The sequence below is a fragment of the Corvus cornix genome, chromosome 20 (assembly GCF_000738735.6).
Source record: "Corvus cornix cornix isolate S_Up_H32 chromosome 20, ASM73873v5, whole genome shotgun sequence".
Lineage (NCBI taxonomy): Eukaryota > Metazoa > Chordata > Aves > Passeriformes > Corvidae > Corvus > Corvus cornix.
In genome coordinates this window covers 2,435,843-2,453,896 of record NC_046349.1, presented here as the reverse complement: position 1 = coordinate 2,453,896, position 18,054 = coordinate 2,435,843, and the positions used below count along the sequence as shown (strand labels likewise).

At 53.9% G+C, this 18,054-nt stretch overlaps 1 protein-coding gene across 6 annotated transcripts in view; it reads left to right on the top strand.

Moving 5' to 3' along the window:
• The window catches only part of CBFA2T2 (CBFA2/RUNX1 partner transcriptional co-repressor 2), a 58,476-nt gene extending 41,799 nt beyond the window's left edge, over positions 1-16,677 (top strand). For 3 of the 6 annotated variants that reach the window (XM_039563360.1, XM_039563365.1, XM_039563364.1), the window contains exons 2-11: positions 950-1,093; positions 4,214-4,455; positions 6,073-6,162; positions 6,891-7,072; positions 7,692-7,945; positions 8,594-8,679; positions 9,609-9,804; positions 11,127-11,198; positions 11,531-11,721; positions 14,113-16,677. In XM_039563360.1, the coding sequence (XP_039419294.1) occupies positions 950-1,093; positions 4,214-4,455; positions 6,073-6,162; positions 6,891-7,072; positions 7,692-7,945; positions 8,594-8,679; positions 9,609-9,804; positions 11,127-11,198; positions 11,531-11,721; positions 14,113-14,400 (1,745 nt within the window). In that variant the 3' untranslated portion in view covers positions 14,401-16,677. The remainder of the gene's footprint in view (positions 1-949; positions 1,094-4,213; positions 4,456-6,072; positions 6,163-6,890; positions 7,073-7,691; positions 7,946-8,593; positions 8,680-9,608; positions 9,805-11,126; positions 11,199-11,530; positions 11,722-14,112) is intronic. The other 3 variants (XM_039563363.1, XM_039563361.1, XM_039563362.1) reach the window with 3 other exon arrangements.
• Positions 16,678-18,054: the final 1,377 nt, after the last annotated feature.

Genomic DNA, 18,054 nt, shown 5'->3' with positions numbered 1-18,054 from the left:
GAGTTGAGCTCCCTCACAGCCTGAGCTGGGGTGCAGCTGGACGTGATGGGGACCCGGCCATGTTCCTGGGTGGGACAAGCTGCTCACATCTCATTAGTGAGTTAATTGAGCGAGAGGAGGGGCAGCTTGAAGAGCAGGGAGTGGGGACCATCATCTCAGAGGGTGATTTGTTTGGGGTCATGGACACTGGAGATGCTGGCAGTGCAATACAGAGCACCCCTGGAATGGGATTGGCTCCCATGGGAGCTGTGCTTTGGAGATCCTTAGGCTTCATCTGCTGAGTTGTCTGCATTTTAAAAATCAAAAATACCCCAAAACATCCCACTTAAAAAAAAAAAGCGTCCCCCTATTACATGAGCACGTCTCCTCTTTTTTGTCTTGTGAATCTGATCCCAGCCACTGGAGCTGGGAGTGTGGTCACACTTCCCCTGAGCTGGGAAGGAAGCTGCAGTTTGAGCTGGTGGTAGATTAGACAGTAGAGACTGCACACAGGAGAGGGGCTGTGAGTAGCTGATATCAACTCATCTCTGCAGCCCCAGGCCCACCATTCCAGTCACGTCTGGCACAGCACAAATCCAGGTTCCCCTTTGCATGGCTTCCAGAGGCTGTGATTCCTCTGGAAAGGCTCAGCAAGGTGTGTGTGGGCACATCTGGGGAGTATCAGAGAGATCTGAAATGGGGACAAAGGAAACTGAGAGAAATACTTTGAACAGCATCTTCAGGCATGAGGGGTGAGGAGATAGAGTCAGGAGGCTGGGGTGGTGAGCACAGACACCACGAGCATGACCCTGCGTGCCTGTCCCCAGCTCGGGGCCGTGCAGAGCGGCGTGGGAGCCTTGCGTGACTTCCCCCAGCTCTTATCTTCACCCTCACAACTGTTCCTGGCGTGCTGGGCGGGAAATGTGTGTCAGTGACTGTCACTGAGCCTTGCCACCTTCTCTTGGTACAGTTGCTGGTGAGAAGAGGGTTCCAGTGATGCCCGGATCGCCCGTGGAAGTGAAGATACAGTCCAGGTCCTCTCCTCCCAACATGCCACCGCTGCCCCCCGTCAACCCCGGCGGCCCCCGGCCCGTGTCCTTCACTCCGACTGCACGTAAGAGCCCAGTAGTGCTGCTTTTCCTGGGACCAGCTCTAGCCAGGAGGGAAGGCTCTGCTCAGAGAACTCACCAGGGCTGTCTCAGCCAGGGCATGGCGGGTGGTGCTGCCTGGCTGTGAGGGAGGGGGGCCTGGGGCTTTCCTGCAGTTCTCTAATGCGTGCAGGACATAGAACAGGCTGTGTAATCCCCCCTGCCTGCTCCTACCTTGCTCCTGGTGCTGCCTTGAGTCCTTCCCTTTGCAGGTGCAGCCTTGATTTCCACCCTAAACTCCTTAAGAAATTGAATCTTTTATCAGGCCAGCTTCAAGCAAGGCAAGAGCTGGGCTTTCCGCTCTATCTTTTGGAGGAGTTAATTCCCACTCTGCTGTATCTCACTTTGCAGACAGCATTCCTGCGGCTGAGATTAGAAAGTTTTTCTTTTTTTTTTAATTTCCCAGCCTTGAAAATTCCTTGCTGTCCATCCAGATTCTCTTCTCTCCAGCTTCTCTTTATAATCTTTCCTATTAAGCCTCAGTCAGTCTTGATCCTGCCCAGCTGTAGCACAGCCTTGCACCCACTTCTTCCAGCTGAGCGTTGCTCAGAGGTGACTGCATGGATGGAAAGGACCTTCAGCCTTTTCTTACAGCCTAGAAAGGGTCTTTTTCTTTCCTTCTTTAGCCAACATTTAAGCTATTTAATGTCTTTTTAAAGGCATTGTTCCGGAGCAAAGCTGCTTTACTTTGTTGGGCATGGAGTTATCTGACCCCCACACATGGCATGTACATATTTTCCATGCTCTCCTCACCCCTTTTCCCTGCACAGAGTGTTCCCTAGCTGGTTCTGTGTTGCTGTGCTGTCCATAACAGTGCCTGGGCTATCTCAGAGTTCCATGCTGGCAGTGGGATTCGGAGATTTCTAGCTCCTGGAGGACACACTCTGATGTGCTGCGTGGTGCTGGCAGCAGCACTAATCACCGGGTTATCCCGCCAGACACATTGTCCCCATCTTTATGTGCTCAGGCGTTTTTAATGGCTCTCCTTTTGCTCAGGCAGAAAAAGACCATTAGCAAAGTGACAGAAATTAATTTTTCCAATGAGGATGCTTGGCATGCTGTTAAGGGCCAAGAAGTCTGAATCTGCTGATTGCAGATGACTTAATTGCCTCTTTCCAAGACAGATGAGAGATGCGACCTGTGGTGAAGTTCATTCTTGCCTTTTCCTTTCTCAGTTGCACCAGAGGCCCTTGGTCACTCAGTGGGTGTGTGACCTGCCCTGTGAAAGGCCATGGCTTGGGCAGCTGAGCTGGAGCAGTTGGAACAAAGCCATGCCTGCCTATGGATCACTAACCCAGGGTTGGAGAAGCAGCGAAATCTTTGACTATGTAGGACCTAAGGCAGAATTTAAGAGTAGCCTTAGATGATGACTTTGTTCCCAGGAATTTTATCATCCTGCTGCCCCCAAACTGGCAATCCCCCTGGTCTTGGTACACTGCCTGACTTGCTCCAGCGCTGTGCTCTCACCTGGAAGTCGAGGTGCCGGCCCGGCTGTGTGGTCTGTGGTGGAGCAGATCCTGGTGACGTGCAGGATCAGATAACTGCCAGCCGCCCTGCGGTGGTGCCGTTGGCAGAGGGTCAGGAGGGGTGAGCCCAAAAACACAGAGCGCGGTTACGGGGCCGTGTCTAACGGCAGCCCCCACCCGACCCCGCTCCGCTTCCGTGGCATCCCCCTGTCCACCAGCATCCTCTGCTCCCTGCTTGGCAGCCTTTCCCGAGCGTCCTCCTCAGCCCCAGGGGTGTCTCACAGCCCCTCTTTGTCCTGAGGTATAAATAGAGCCCCTTGCTCTCCCAGGCTTTCATCTGAAAGAATAAGAGGAAGTGAAATAGAGAAGGGGGAAAGCGCCTCAGTTGTGGCTGCCGGAGAGCACGGAGCTGCACAGCCTTTGCTCTTTGAGAGGAGCTTCTCTTGGCAGCTTCGCCCCTATTTATAACCCTTTTATAGTGAAATAAATGCCTTTATGAGTAATTACCAGAGGCCTTGCCTTTCACACAGCTCTGGTGTGCTGTGTGGAGCTGTACCTGTGGGTACATCCTGCCGTCCCTGTTGCTTTGCTGCTTTGGGAGTGGGGACAGGAGTTTTTCAGGTTGCTTTGTTCCATAACAAAAGGCATGAGCTCACATTGGCTTTGCACCTTCATCCTCTCAGTGCTGGCCTTCACCTTCATCTCATCTTCTGTCTGTCTGTGAGGGCTTTCACCTCCTGGTTAGCAGGAACCACCTTTGATGGTCTCTTGTAGCCTTATCTTTCCTTGCATCTTAACTGACTCTGGTTAAGTTTCCCTCCTGTGCTCACCACGAAGGTCCAGGTGTGTGGAGCCTTTCCAGCCTCCGACCCTGGCACGCCCCAGAGTGGTTTAACTGTTCATGTACCTCCTGTCTTCTCTGAAAAACCCCTCACTGGATTCATCAGGATTCGGTATGATCCTCATGAAGCTGCAGCAGAAATTTTGGCATCTTTTTTCGCAAGTTTCTGCTCCTCCCACAGGCAAGGGGCAGCTCTGCTAGGTGGTTTCAGGGCTTCTCTGAACACCATCATTTGAAATGGTTTTTATACCTTGTGGCCCCCTTGTCAGCACTTTAAACCATAAGGGATTCAGGACTGGGTTTTTAAGGATAAACCCAGTGGATCAGCTCTGACTCTTATTTCCAGTTGTGTGCTTTTCAGTCCGAAATTCTGGGTTTATACCAAGCTGGGCCCCCAGTGCACAGCTGCTCATCAGACAAGGCTCGACATTGTGCAACCACAGCGTGGGGATGTCAACAATTTATCCTAATCCCTTGCCGAGTTCCCAAACTTCCAGCCCTTCAGTCTGTTTTGACATGCTCACCACTGACAGGAGGCAAAGTTGCAGATGGGACCAGGCTGGAAAAAACAACTGTGTTTGCGAAACTCCCTGTAAATCCCCAGGGAGGGATGGCAGGCGCAGGACAGGATCTGTCGGCCCTCCTCAGGCGAGGTGGAGCCACCTGAGCTGCCCCTCAGCAGCAGCAGCCTCCTGGCTGGAGGATGGACCCACTCAAGCACCAGACCACAGGGATGTGCCCATGTGGTGCTCAGCATCGCTTCTGTCTCCCCTTTGCAGTGCCCAACGGAATAAACCATTCCCCCCCGACGCTGAACGGGGCCCCATCCCCACCCCAGAGATTCAGCAACGGCCCTTCCTCGTCCTCCTCCTCCTCACTGACCAACCAGCAGCTCCCAGCCACATGTGGAGCCCGGCAGCTCAGCAAGCTGAAGCGCTTCCTCACCACCCTGCAGCAGTTTGGGAATGACATTTCACCGGAGATCGGGGAGAAGGTCCGGACCCTTGTCCTGGCACTGGTGGTAAGTCCTGCACCATCCCGGGCTGCCTGGCTTTTCCCAGGTCCTGACACACAGTGTTGTCTGTCTGTGTCTTTGCAAGCAGAGCTGGTAGCTGAGCAAGGCTCTGTTATGTTTGTGCTTCATGGGCAACTCAGTGACTTCTTTTTCCGTGCCTTTGGTGTGTTTCAAAAAGCTGTTGGTCCAGTGGCTTAGGCACGAGTTTGTGTGCAGCTAAACTTAAAGAAACCTGGAAGGAATTGGGCAAAGCTTTTCTGTAAATCACAGAATCACAGAATGGTTTGATTTGGAAGGGACCTTAAAGATCATCTCATTCCTAACCCCTGCCATGAGAACACCCTTCAAACCCAAATGGACGGGTCTTGCTGCAGAATTGTACCCAGTGTTTGCAGTTACACAGAATAACTGGGAGAAATGCTGTCCAGTGCATTAGACATGATACTCCACATGCTTTACAAAGGCATGGAGTGACAGGACAAGAGGGAATGGCTTTAAACTGAGAAAGAGGAGGTTTGGATTGCATATTAGGAAGAAATCCTTCCCTGTGAGGGTGGGGAGGCCCTGGCACAGGGTGCCCAGAGAAGCTGGGGCTGCCCCTGGATCCCTGGCAGTGTCCAAGGCCAGGTTGAATGGGGCTTGGAGCAGCCTGGGACAGTGGAAGGCGTCCCTGCCCATGGCAGGGGGTGGCACTGGATGGGCTTTAAGGTCCCTCCAACCCAAACCATTCTGTGACTTTGGACTGAGGCCCTGGAGCCCTGGCCAACTGTGGTCCCGTGGGGCACCCAGTGGGGCTCCTGCACTGATCTCTGCTTTTTGGCACATTTCTTTTGAGGCTCAGCAGGCACTGAAGGGAGCTAGACTGCAGCAGCCTGGAGCATTTCTGCTTCCAAGGTTGGCAGCAAACCTGAGTCTGTCCATGTCCTCAGGGTCACTCCCAGGGCTCAAGGACTCAATGCAAAGTGCTGCTGCTGCTTTTCTATAGCATATTTAATTGCATGGATGTAGGGTGGTACCTTAGCTTACCCTTTTGGGGAGGGAATGAGAAGTTGTCCAGGTCCCTCTGCCTGTCATTCTCAGCCTGGCTTGTGGTAATTGCTGCAAGAGATGAGTTTTGTACGTGCAGGTTATCAAATGCTACCTGTGCTGGGGTTCCCGAGCCTGAGCAGCCCCAGGGGATGCAGGGCTGGACCAGGAGAGGACCATGGTGAGCAGAAGGCTGATGAGACTCCACGGATAGGTTAGATGAGGAGAATTGAAAGGGAGGAAGGAGAGGAAGGTGTGCAGTTCTGAGCAGCTGGGGTTGAAGTCTGACTCTCCACAGCCTGCCCCAGCATGCAGTAGATGCCAGCTGGGTCCTGCTGCCCTGGAGTCAGCCTCTGCCTCCCACCCTGGAGCTGGGAGGGTGCTGGGCCAGGCAGTTCCCACCCCTCCCCTAGTGCAGCATTCCTACCCTGCTGGCCTGAGCCTTCCTGGCTGCATTCAGCAGGATCCAATGCAAACACTGTCAGTCCTGGAGTGGCAGATGCTGTCTCCCTCCCAGTTCTGTTCGTTTGGAGCCATTTCCCACATGTCTAAAAATAAGAACAAATTGCCATTCCATTTCTTAATTTCTTTTCTCAGAACTCAACGGTGACAATCGAGGAATTTCACTGCAAGCTGCAAGAGGCGACCAACTTCCCGCTCCGGCCATTTGTGATCCCCTTCCTGAAGGTGACGGGGAGCTGCTGGGGCTTGCTGACACTCTGTGTGCCTGCCTGTGCCTCTTGGCAGTGTGACATTGCTGGGAAAGCTCTCCTTGCAAGCACCACAGCAATTCTGCTGGAGTCCAAGACAGACTGCAGAGAGCGTAGCGGTGGCCGTGTGGGACTGGCTGACGTTGTGCCGTGTGCCACATATGTCTGCTTGTGTGCTGGAGATAAAGGAGGCAAACCAAGCTCCATGTGGCAGCTTCTGAGCCTATAATCTTATTTGCAAATGTTCAGATCTAGAATGTTTGAAGTGCTGGCACACAGAGTCTGTCTGGGATGGTTAAATCACAGAATCTCAGAATGGTTTGGGTTGGAAGGGATCTTAAAGCTCATCTCATTCCAACCCCCTGCCATGGGTAGGGACACCTTCCACTAGACCAGGTTGCTCCAAGCCGTGTCCAAGCTGGCCTTGAGCACTTCCAGGGATGGGGATTCCACAATTTCTCTGGGTAACTAGATGCTGGAAGCACACAGTGCTTCCTGTAACACTTGGATTTTGGGTCCACCACCATCAGGCTCCTGGGAAAATACAGGTAAATCTGACAGTGCAGATACCAGGAGCTGGAGGATCCTGAGCGGGGGTCATGGGCCACAGGTGTTATTGCTCTGGGGTATTAATGAAGACCAAACCTTTTGGAACAGCTGGAAACCCCTGCCCTGCTGTAATCCAGCCCTGTGCTTGTTTTCCAGGCCAACCTCCCACTGCTGCAGCGGGAGCTGCTGCACTGTGCCCGTGCTGCCAAGCAAACGCCCTCCCAGTACCTGGCACAGCACGAGCACATCCTGCTCAACACCAACACCACATCTCCCGCTGACTCCTCCGAGCTGCTCATCGAGGTCAATGGCAACGGCAAGAGGCACAGTCCAGACAGGTGAAAACCAGCTTTTGTCACTCTGCTCAGTTGTTGAAGTCGTGACTTTTGTTTTATCTTTGCTGCTGACAAAGCTTTAAGCAGCATCCAGGATCTTATCCCTCCCAACAACTGTTCTGGCTGTTCTAAGACTGCAATGACTGCTCCTGCTGCACTGTGAATTCAGGTTGGGTTCCTCTTTCAGGCAGGTTCTGTCCCAGAGGGACTTTTGGGTAGCACTGAAAAGCCTGAGCCAGAGAGCTGAGCAGTTTCCCACCTCCAAGGCAATGAACGGAGGCATTGGCAGGGCTGGGAAGGATGTGCTTCATTTTCACCACGTTTTATTCCAAGATAAAAGTTGTTATGCAATTATGTGGAGCATGCCTCAAATTTATAAAAACTGTGAAATTTTAATTTGGTCATGCTCAGAGAGATGAATCACAACACTCAGGCATCCTGAACCCTTTTCTTTGACAGGGTCACTTTGTGCATCGCCTCACAAATTGAGCGCATTTGTTTGAGCTCTGCATTTACCCCTGGTAAAATCACTGCTGCCCAAACCCTGCTGATTCCAAATCTGCATCGTTGAGTACGTTTATGGGATGCTAAGGAATGCCTGTCTCTGCTGGTGTGGTTGCAGGAGGGAAGACAGCAGCTTTGAGAGGGAGCCGCTGCCAACAGAGCCTCCGGCCAAGAGGGTTTGCACCATCAGCCCCGCGCCCCGGCACAGCCCTGCCCTCACCATCCCCCTGATGAACCCCAGCGGGCAGTTCCACCCCACCCCACCGCCCCTCCAGCACTACACCTTGGAAGATATTGCCACCTCCCACCTCTACAGGGACCCCAGCAAGATGTTGGAGCACAGAGAGATCCGGGACAGGCACGGCGGGCTTGGTGAGAAAGCCTGGAGGGTTGAGCTTTGGTGTTGGTCTCTACTTGGCCACTTGTACCCAGAGATGTGGGATGCTGGGCATGTCCTCACAGCAGAGTCTTTGCAGGGAGTTCAGAGGAAACAACTGCCCGTGGGAAGTGACAAAGTGGAAGATTGAGAGTTTGTATTTCCCTGTGTGAAGGCTGGAGTCACTGAGGATGAGGAGGAAGGACTTGATGTGTGAATTGAGTGTAGCCAACCCAGCAGGCAGGAAGAGAGGGCAGGGAAATAGAAATTAACTTTTCCAAGATCTCCAAAGCAGGAGAGTAGAGATTGACCCCCTGCCCTGTTTCTCCAAGGGATGTGTGGGAGGTGCATGATGCGTTTCCAACAGGACAGCGTGAATCACAGGCTCTGAGCTGCTGTGAGTTTATAACAGTAGAACCAGCTCCACAAGCAGGTCAGAGCTGGAGCCACAAGTGGATTGTAGCACTTCCCAGACAGGGATAAAAAAGCACCAGCGTGGAGTTGCCCCTGTAGAGCTGCCACCTTGAGATGTGTTTTAAAATCCGAGCTATGTGGAGCTGGAAAAAAGCTCTTTATTCTTGCTTTGGGGCTGCTTCTCTCTCCATTGGTCCATCTAATCCCTCTGTGGCCGTGGCTTGTTGCAGGATTGAATGGAGGCTACCAGGACGAGCTGGTGGATCACCGCCTAACAGAGAGGGAGTGGGCGGATGAGTGGAAGCATCTTGATCACGTAAGGAATGGCAGGGTGTGTGGGAAGCTCTGTGGGAAGCAGCAACCCAGTGTTCCACCAGCTCCAGTTGGTGATTTCCTTGTTGTTGGTACCGTATCCAGGCTCTCCTGGTGGCTGGTGGAGGAACAAGCAGGTGGATGGTGGGGAGGGCTGAGAGGAGCTGTAGCATTTTCCTGGCAGGTTTCCTCTGCCCATGGCCAGTGGAAACTAAAATCGGTGTGGATGAAGTGTCTGGAGTTGGGGAGCTTCTCCTGCAGAGCATGTGGCCAGGTGCTGCCATGGCTGGCTGAGCAAGCAAACCCAGCTTTATCCCCACGGGGGTATTTTCTGCCGCAGCCCTGGCCAGCACAAGTGCACAGATGTGCTAGTGCAGTCAGGATATGGACTCAGAAAATTAGTAAACCTATCATTACTGTATTTTAAGTTTGGTTTTTTTTTCCTGAGGTGCCAGCCTTTTATGGACCAAAAAAGGCACCAACAGCAAGACCTGGTGCTTCTGGCAGATTTTATGCTGAGCTTTTTCCTTCTGAGCGAGGCAGCTCATCCAGGCACTTCACTGCTGTTTCCTTCCAAGAGATGGGATTAAAATTCGGCTTTGATCATAAATGCAGAGGGACCTCATGGTCTAAAGCTAATGGGTTTTTGGAGGGGATGGGGTTCGGGTGGAGCAAAGGCCCTGTAGCTGAATATTTGGAGTGAGGCTGTGACTGTGGAGCGCTGGCACCAGGATCATAACCAACCCTAATCCCATAGGAAAGTGGTGGGGTTTTCCTCTCCACTTTTAGGAGCATGGCCTGGAGGCATTTAGCCACCTCTTGTGTGTGACCCCCACCTTGGGCCATGGCACCATCCCAAATCCTGCGAAATCACCCTGGGACGGTCCCTCCACGGTGAAATCCGGGCTGACTGAGGACCATTTCCTCCCGCAGGCCCTGAACTGCATCATGGAGATGGTGGAGAAGACGCGGCGCTCCATGGCGGTGCTGCGGCGCTGCCAGGAGGCCGACAGGGAGGAGCTCAACTACTGGAAGCGGCGCTGCTCCGAGACGGCCGAGCCGCGCAAGGCGGGCGCGGAGCTGCTCAGCCGCCAGCACAGCCCCGCCAGCGCCGACTCCGTGGGCAGCGGTGAGGAGGGGGCTGCCTGCCACGGCTCTGCCAGGCAGAGAGAGAGGATTAATTATGCCAGCTGTGGGATAAGTTTGGTTGGGCGCTGCTTAAGTGTTTTTCTCGAGGCTTTGAAGAGAGGGAATGCAGGGAAGCAGCTGTTGGCAATAGCTAAAGGCACCTTTGCTCATGGTGGAAGAGCCTCTTCCTTGTCACTGCTGCCCGAAGTTGATAAATCTGGGGGTGAAAAGGCAGGAGAGAGGTGTTTGTCTCCACCACTCTCCCCCTTCCAGTCCCTCTTGCCTGAAGGATTTTAAATGTCAAGGTCTATTTATTTTAAAAATACCAAAGGCTTTTGTGAGTGTAATAGCTACCTGTGTTACTAATTCTGTTTTTTGTATCATGAGTCAACTTTATCAAAGCAGACTATAGTTTCCCCCTCCAGTACGCAAGGGTTTGACCCCATACAAAAAACAAGTCTAAAATGCTGATTTATTTAAATGCAATTCTGATTTCCATCCAAACAAATCTGCTGCAAATCAAGTTCTGGGGAAAAAAAACCCTCCGATTATTCAGTAATAAAAATGGATTTCTTCTAGCAAGAAAAAATGTCAATTTGATGTATATTCTACTTGTTTGTAAACAAAATATAGAGGGAATCCTCCTGCAAGGAATCCAAGTGCCCCTGGCTCCAGTTGCCACAAAGCCTGAGGAGCAGTGGGTGTATGTGTGATGGTCTGGGGGGCACAGCCAGCTTTTAGCCCTTCTATATTTAATATATCATGACTAATACACTTCCAGCCCCATGTTGTTAAAGGTGATGTAATTAAAAAATGTTATATAACTTTGGAACGCTGTTGCTTTCTCCCCTTGTGGGACCTAGGGATAATTTTCATCTCTGTTGCTCCTGTGAGAAGGTGCAGTTAAGCATCAAGCAGCACCTCCAGGTGTCTGGGAGGACAGTTTGTTCTGTTCAAGCCTTTGAATTGCCCTGGGACTGGGAAGTGCTGTGCTTAATGTAAACTGCTGGTCTACAGATTGATGCTCACAGCCTCTGGACAGTGCAGGAGTTGGATAACATACATCTATAAGCATTGCCTGTTGCTTTAGAGTACCAGGAGATAGGTTATACAGTGTCATAAATTATGCAAGGTGCTAATTGAATGTTGTCATTTATCATCTGAGTGTTTGAGGAATGGCTTTAGCCATAGGGATCCTCTGCTTTGAGTTTTAGCTGGTCAATCCTTCCCTGCCCCGTGACCTCCTGAGGTACCACTGGGCACATGAGCGGCAGCTGAGTGGGATGAGGCTTTGCCAACCTTTCCCTGTGTCCCTTATTCCAGCAGATTCCCTGCGGGAGTTCAGCAGCAGGTCGGGGACGGGTTACGTCACTGAGGAGATTTGGAAGAAAGCCGGTGAGTGTTTGCGGTGACCCCGGCCGGGCTCCTGCCGGATCGCTCGGGGTAAACACAGATGCTGCGGATTTGCTGTGCAGAAACAGCAGGAGCCCAGCTGCAGGAACACCCTAGGATGTGCACATCTGGCTGCCAACATCCCCACCCTGCCTTTTCCAAAGGGCTCCGCTCCTCTGTGATGCCAGCGGGGATCCCGTGGGACTGAGCCCGGCCTCGGCACTCCCGGGAGTGGTCGGGGTGCTGGTTCTGGGAACGCGCTGCTGGAACTGTGTTTCTGTGGAAGGCTCCCCCTGCTCCCAGGACGGGTGGGTGAGGCTGCTCTTTCCTTCCAGAAGAAGCTGTGAACGAGGTGAAGCGCCAGGCCATGTCGGAGGTGCAGAAGGCGGTGGCCGAGGCGGAGCAGAAGGCGTTCGAGATGATCGCGTCGGAGCGGGCGCGCATGGAGCAGACCATCGCTGATGCCAAGCGCCAGGCCACCGAGGATGCCTTCCTCGTCATAAACGAGCAGGAGGAGTCCACCGAGGTGAGGTGCCAGGGGACAACCTGGGAAAGGGCTTTCCAAGGCTCACAGAGTCTCCCGGTCAAGCCTGCAGGTCCCCCACCCCCTTTCATAGAATCATAGATCTCACACAATGGGTTGGGTTGGAAGAGACCTCAAAGATCATCTCATTCCAAGCCCCTGCCATGGGCAGGGACACCTTCCACTAGACCAGGGTGCTCCAAACTCCATCCAGTGTTCAACACATTTTCCTTTTGGAAGTCTCTCTCCAACCAACAACTAAAGCAATGCACCAACATCATAAAACATCCTTTCTAGGTTTTGCTGGCAGGGAGTTCTCCCTAAACAATGTCTGTGGACACGTGTGTGCAACCACTGGGCACCCTGAGCTGCACCCAGTGTAATGAGCAGGGATTCTGTGGGGTTGAAAGAGGTGTAGAAGCAAAAAGAAAAGGATGCTGGTGCATGCAGCAGTTTAGCTCAGAAATTATGGTGGGGTACTTGATGTTTGCAGAAAAGGAACTGCCGTTTGTGGGCTTGAAAATAGGGCAGGGCAGAAGCTGGGCTGCAGGAGAAGCTCTTGCACATTCCTGGTGGTCTGTACCACACTTGCATGTTGGAAAAGGAGGGATGGCTCTTGGTTTGTCATAGCCAGTGACAGGTGCTGAATGGGTGTCTCAGAGAATCTCTTTCTACTCTTCAGTCATCAATTACCCTCCCTGTTGCTTAACAGGAAGCTCACTTGGTAGAACTTTTGGGATTTTGGGTAAGGGGAGTCACATGGTTCATTCCTGCACTACCACATCCCATCCATGTGGGCTTTACTCCGTGTTTTAACTTCTCTACACGTGCAAGAGCAGAGGGTTTGTGTCTGTGGAGCAGAAATCTGATGGGACCGTGCTGTTCATGTCTGCTGGGATGTGGGGGCAGCAGGTCCATCCCCTCCTGCTGGTGGGTTTCAGCTCAACTGGGCCTCAGGAAGGTTCCATGGCTGGAACCATGGAATAATTAGGTGTCATTCCAGAGAATGATGTCCATACTGCAATTCCCCATTAAATTGCTGAGGGTTGAACACACCAGTCAATAAACACATGATGGGAGTGGGTGGAACTGCTCAGGAAGCCATGGAAGGAATGAGGCAAGTAGTGATTTCTCCATAGGGGAATAGCAGAGGAGTGTCCTCCTCCTCCAGCTGTGCTGAGGAGCACTCTGGGACCTTGGGAGCTGCTGAGCACCCTCTGTGCAAGCCCCAGAGCCCTTGTCTAAAAGCTGTCCTGTGTTCTGGCCCATCTTGTAACCTTTGCAACACAGTTGAAAAACACTTGAAGTGTAAACAGCTGTGAAGCAGTGACCCAGTTTTCCAAGAACTACCACGGCCTTTGGTGTAGGGGCTTTTTGGTCACAAGTCCTGCTTCCCCTGGAAGGTGGAGGAGCCTTGGGGACACACAGGCTCTGGAGCCGCTCACTCCAAAGTGAACCAGTCGGGTGCTTCACTGCCAGCCCATAAACCATCACCATGAGCTGGTGGCTCCAGTGCTGAGCCTGGCAGTGGGAATCTGACTGCCCTTCCCCACAACAGGGCTGCCTGGTACAGCCAGCATCTCCCACCACCCTGCTCCCACAGCTCTTTGCTGGCACTCACAGCAGCCGTGTCCCCACAAAGGCCAGCTCTGACAGAGGCTGTGTTCCCACAGCTGAGCTTGCCCTCCCCAGTGTGTGTTTGCTACGCCCTGGTCCAGCTGCAGGGAAGCTGCTCCGCCGCTCCTTCCCCTCCCCGGAGCAGCTGCAGCCGCCGCTCCGGCGCTGGCCCCTTGCCCCGCGCTCCGAGGGAAGCGGTGGCACGCCGGGAGCCACCAGCTGACACCTCTCCCAGCGGCCAGAGGGGCTTTGCTCTGCTTCCAGATTGAAGCTCGGGCTCTGGCAGTGCTTCCACCTGTCTGGGAGGCTTTCAAATGAGCATTTGCTTTTCCAAATTGGCCTACTCCAACCTCTTGTGCAGCGAGGCAGGGTGCGGAGCAAATGGTGTCTGTGCAGCGCGCCGTGATCCCCGCAGAGAGTGCTTGGCTGGGAGCGAGACCAAAACAGAGCTGCTTAAAACAGGAAATAAAAAGGCCCAATAGCAGCATCTGCAGCGTGTTTTTCAGTCCATGCCTGCTGTTTCCTCTTCATTCGGGTGGGTCTAGGGGAGAGGATGTGCCTGGAGCAGTGTGACAGCGGCTGTGGGCAAAGAGCAGTGGGGGTTAGAACCGTTGGCAAAGAGCTGGGAAAGAGCAGGAATTAATGGATTGCTCATTTTAATATTCCCAAATCTGGGCCTGAGGGGATGAACAGTCCCCTCCAGAGCTGAGTCAGCACCATCCTGCAGCTCTTAGGAAAACTAAACCCCTTTCAAGCGCGGTGTCTTTGGTCTTGCAGAGCTGCTGGAACTGCGGCCGCAAGGCCAGCGAGACGTGCAGCGGCTGCAACATCGCCCGGTACTGCGGCTCCTTCTGCCAGCACAAGGACTGGGAGAGGCACCACCGCATCTGTGGGCAAGGCCTGCACGGCCAGAGCAAGCCCCTGGCCCTGCCCACGGGCCGGGTGGCAGCAGCAGCCAAGAGCCTCGATGGCATCCCCAGCCCGGCCCTCGAGAAGACCTCGGCGACCACCTCGCGCTCCTCCACCCCGGCATCCGTGACAGCCATAGACACGAACGGACTCTAGGAGGGAGGGTTTGCTTCACTCCCCTGGATGAGTTCCCTGGGTTTTTTTAAGCTGAAAAACGCCCCACAGCAACTGTTATCACTTGGCATATTTGTCACAATCATGCTGCCTCCTCGGAGCGCCGACACTCCAGCTTTGCCCTCTCGTCCTTCCTTTTCCTTTATGGCTCGTGAACTGGGGTGAGCCTCACCTGCAGCATCTCTCTGCTCCTCTCAGGGGGACACCAGAGCGTCGTCAGGGCCTGGGGGACACTGGGCACCTGCTCAGGGGACCTGGATTCAGGGAAGGGCACTGGCACATGCTGGAGATGCTGAGAGTGTGGTGCCCAAGCAGGGAGCCCTGTCCTTGTGGCATGCTCAGGCTCGCTCCCCAGGGTGTCAGAGCCACCACTGCCTCCTTCAGCCACCTTTTCTCCATAACATCCATCGGGTTTTGATTCATCCCAGACAGCTGTGCCTCAGGTGGCCGTGCCTAGCTGGCTGTTGCTGTGAACAGACCAGAGCCAATTTCCCAGCAGGAGCATTTCATCCTCTGTGCAATGGCAAAAGCTGAGCCCACTTCTGCCTCCAGGCTGGCAGCTGAGGGTTGCAGAGAGGGAGGAGAGGATTTGTCTGCTCTAAGACAAGTGGCAGTGGCAGGGAGGTACTGCTGGATGGCCTGGATTTCATCCTGCTCTGTGGTGAGACAGACAGTTGGTGTTTCCTGGGTGGGGCCTGTGCGGGGGAACACGTGCAGAGCAGAGCTGGGCTGGGTGCAGGTGCCCTTTCCACCTGGGGGCTGTTGTTTTGCTGTGCAGAAAGTGTTTGGTTTTTTCACTGCCTGGAAGCTGCTGGTTTGGGAGTTGCTGCTGTTGTTTTTGAGCCCAGGGACCCTCACTGGTGCGAGGGGTTATTTACAGCCGGCGCTCTCCACACACACTTGGCCAAAGTGGTAAAAGAAAGGCAGCACTGGGTGTCCTGTGTCCATCCTTACCCCAGCCCCAGGGGGTTCCTGCGGTGCTGCAGCCAGAGGTGCCCAGGGCTGTGCCTCCACCTTCAGAGATTGTCCCAAAGACACCGGCTCGGAGCGAGGTTCCGTGGGGCTGCGGGCACAGCCTGGGGAGATCCATCCACAGCAGAGCCCCTGCTGTGCTGTGGAAGGAGGGACTGCAGGGACTCAGGGCAGTGCAGGCTGTGATCAGCACAGCCCTGCAGCAGGGCTGTGGCACAGAGGGTGGCAGTGGCACAGCCCCTGGGACGGGGGGGGACGTGCCCTCCAGGAGCTGCTCCCAACTCCCACAGCCACACACAGGAGCTCTAGAAATCCATCTCTTCAGCAGAGCTGTGTTTCCCTGACTGTGTGTGTGTGATGCTGGGCTGCAGCCCAGTGAGGTGAGTAATTCCCAAATTATTTTTGATCACTTTTTCAGTTGGAATAACAGAGCTGTAACGAGTCGTCACGGCGCTGCTGGGAGTGAGCAGGGGACCTGCTGCTCCAGCCCTGGCCCCTTGGGAAGGCTCCTTGGGAAGCTGCTGTTGTGGAATAGAGCTGGTGATTCCCTGTCTGCAAGGTTTTATTAAAAAGCCACGAGGTCTCCTGGTGTTGCAGACAGCTCCAGTGGCCCTGGGGATGTGTCCCCTGTGTCCCTAGGAATTGGTGCTGGAGCCCAGCTTGAGGCAGCTCCCAGTGGGGGTGGCACTGGAGCCACCCTGACCTGCAGCAGCCCGTCCTAGGGATGTTCACCCCAGGGCCTTAGGAAGGGATTTCCTGCCCTAAGGGGACAGGGACACAGTTGGAGCAGCCTCAGGTCAATCCCACATGCTTGTGACGTCCCCTCCTCACCTGCAGCCCCTCCTCGTGCTGTGGGTCCTTGGTGACAGTGGCAAGGTGGGGTGGGAAGGGGAAGCAGGGCAGGGCTGGAAGGACTTGCTTGTAAATAGATTGTCTTCCATAATTCTCATGTGACGTTGATGGCCGTGTATTAAAATTAACCCCGGTGTAAATGAATGAAATACTAACAGTCATGATTAGAATGATTGCTTCTTTTTTTTGTTGTTGTTGGGTTGTTTTTTTTTTTTTTTAAACATGGAATGATAAATGTGAACTTGGGGTGTGGGAAGACATTGGGTTGAGGTTTCTATTTTTTTTTTTGACATTTAATTCTGTAATAGAAATTTGTTACTTCATTCCTGTGCATAACTTATTTAATGTCCTGTATAAAGGAACCCAAACTGTTACAGATGTATTTAGTTTGTTCTACTCAAAAGTAGTCAATAAAAAGACTATATTCATCCTCCAGCTCCCCCTTCTCTCTGGGAAGGGGCAGAGGTTTTCAGCAGTGCTCAGAGGTTTTTGGGGAACTCTGCCACACCGTGGCTTTGGCCTTGGCCAGGGGACTTTTAGGGACAAAAATTGCCTCCCCTGTGGTGGTGATGCTGTGGGCAAAGCCTGGGAGCAGTGCAGGCAGAGCTGGAGTTCAGCCCTAGCTTCAGTGCTGTTGGATGTCTTTGAGTTTATAGTTCAATGTGTTGTTTCCTGAGCTTTTTATAAGTGTTTTTTTAATAAGAGCACAGAGCAGCCTGCAGGGTGCTGGCACAGCTGGCTGTCACTGCAGCCCCATGTGCTGGCACAGCTGGCTGCCACTGCCGGCCCTGTGCCCCCGGGGATGCCCCCTGCACACGCTGTGGCTTCACCTGAGGATTTTGGTCTCCAGGCTGCTGCAAACATTAATCTGGTGGTGAAGAAACCCAAAACCGAGGAGTGAACCCCACATGGAGCTGGGGAGGCAGCTCAGGAGTCCCAAACCAGTGCCTGCTGCAGCTCTGCCTCTGTGGCTGCCCCGGGTGGCCTCTGTAACCCCCCTGGTTGTGCCCTGGCACAGCTCGTCCCTTACTGATGGCCCACCGTCCTGCCGTGGCTCCAGCACATCCTGGGATCCCTTGGATGTCATTCCCAGGGGCAGGATTGTGGCCCTGGGCCCAGCAGCTGCCCCTGCACGGGGCTGGAGCCACTTCTGCTGCCCCGTGATCACAGCAAGTCATGGCTTTGGCCAGGGGCAGCAGCGGGGTTTGAGAATCAGGTCAATAATTGGGCGTTTGGAGGATGGGTCCCCATGAGAACAGGGACAGGCTCTGCTCCCCCTGCCCTGGGAGGGGCAGTTGTGATTTGGCTCCCGAGCCTGCCCTGGGCTGGGATCTGGCAGTGCCCAGCTGAGCTGGCAGCAGCAGCTGCTGTTCCTCCTCTCCTCCAGCCAGGAGCGCCCCTGATCCCATCTCTGCTGGTTGCTCCTGGCATCAGCCAGGTCCCCCCCAGCACCCCAAAAGCAGGAAGCTTCTGCTGGAGCAAAACAAGCACCCTAAAACCCAACAATCCCTCCTGTGCTGTCACCCCCTGGAGCCAGGGGTGACACCGTGTCAGACCCACCCAGCACAGGGTGGATGAGGTGTCCCCAGGCTGGAGCTGCACCCACTGCTCCTTCAGCCACAGATTTTACTGACTGCACCCAGGGACTGGGGGAGAAACACTCGAATGTTTCTGGTGGAACAGCACCCACAGGGAGTGGGAAAAGAGCTTGGGGGGCTGGTAGCAGGTCCCAGGTGAGTGAGGATTGAGAGTGCACGCACCCATGGTGCCCCACACTGGTGCTGGGGACAGGCAGGGGCACAAGGATGACGT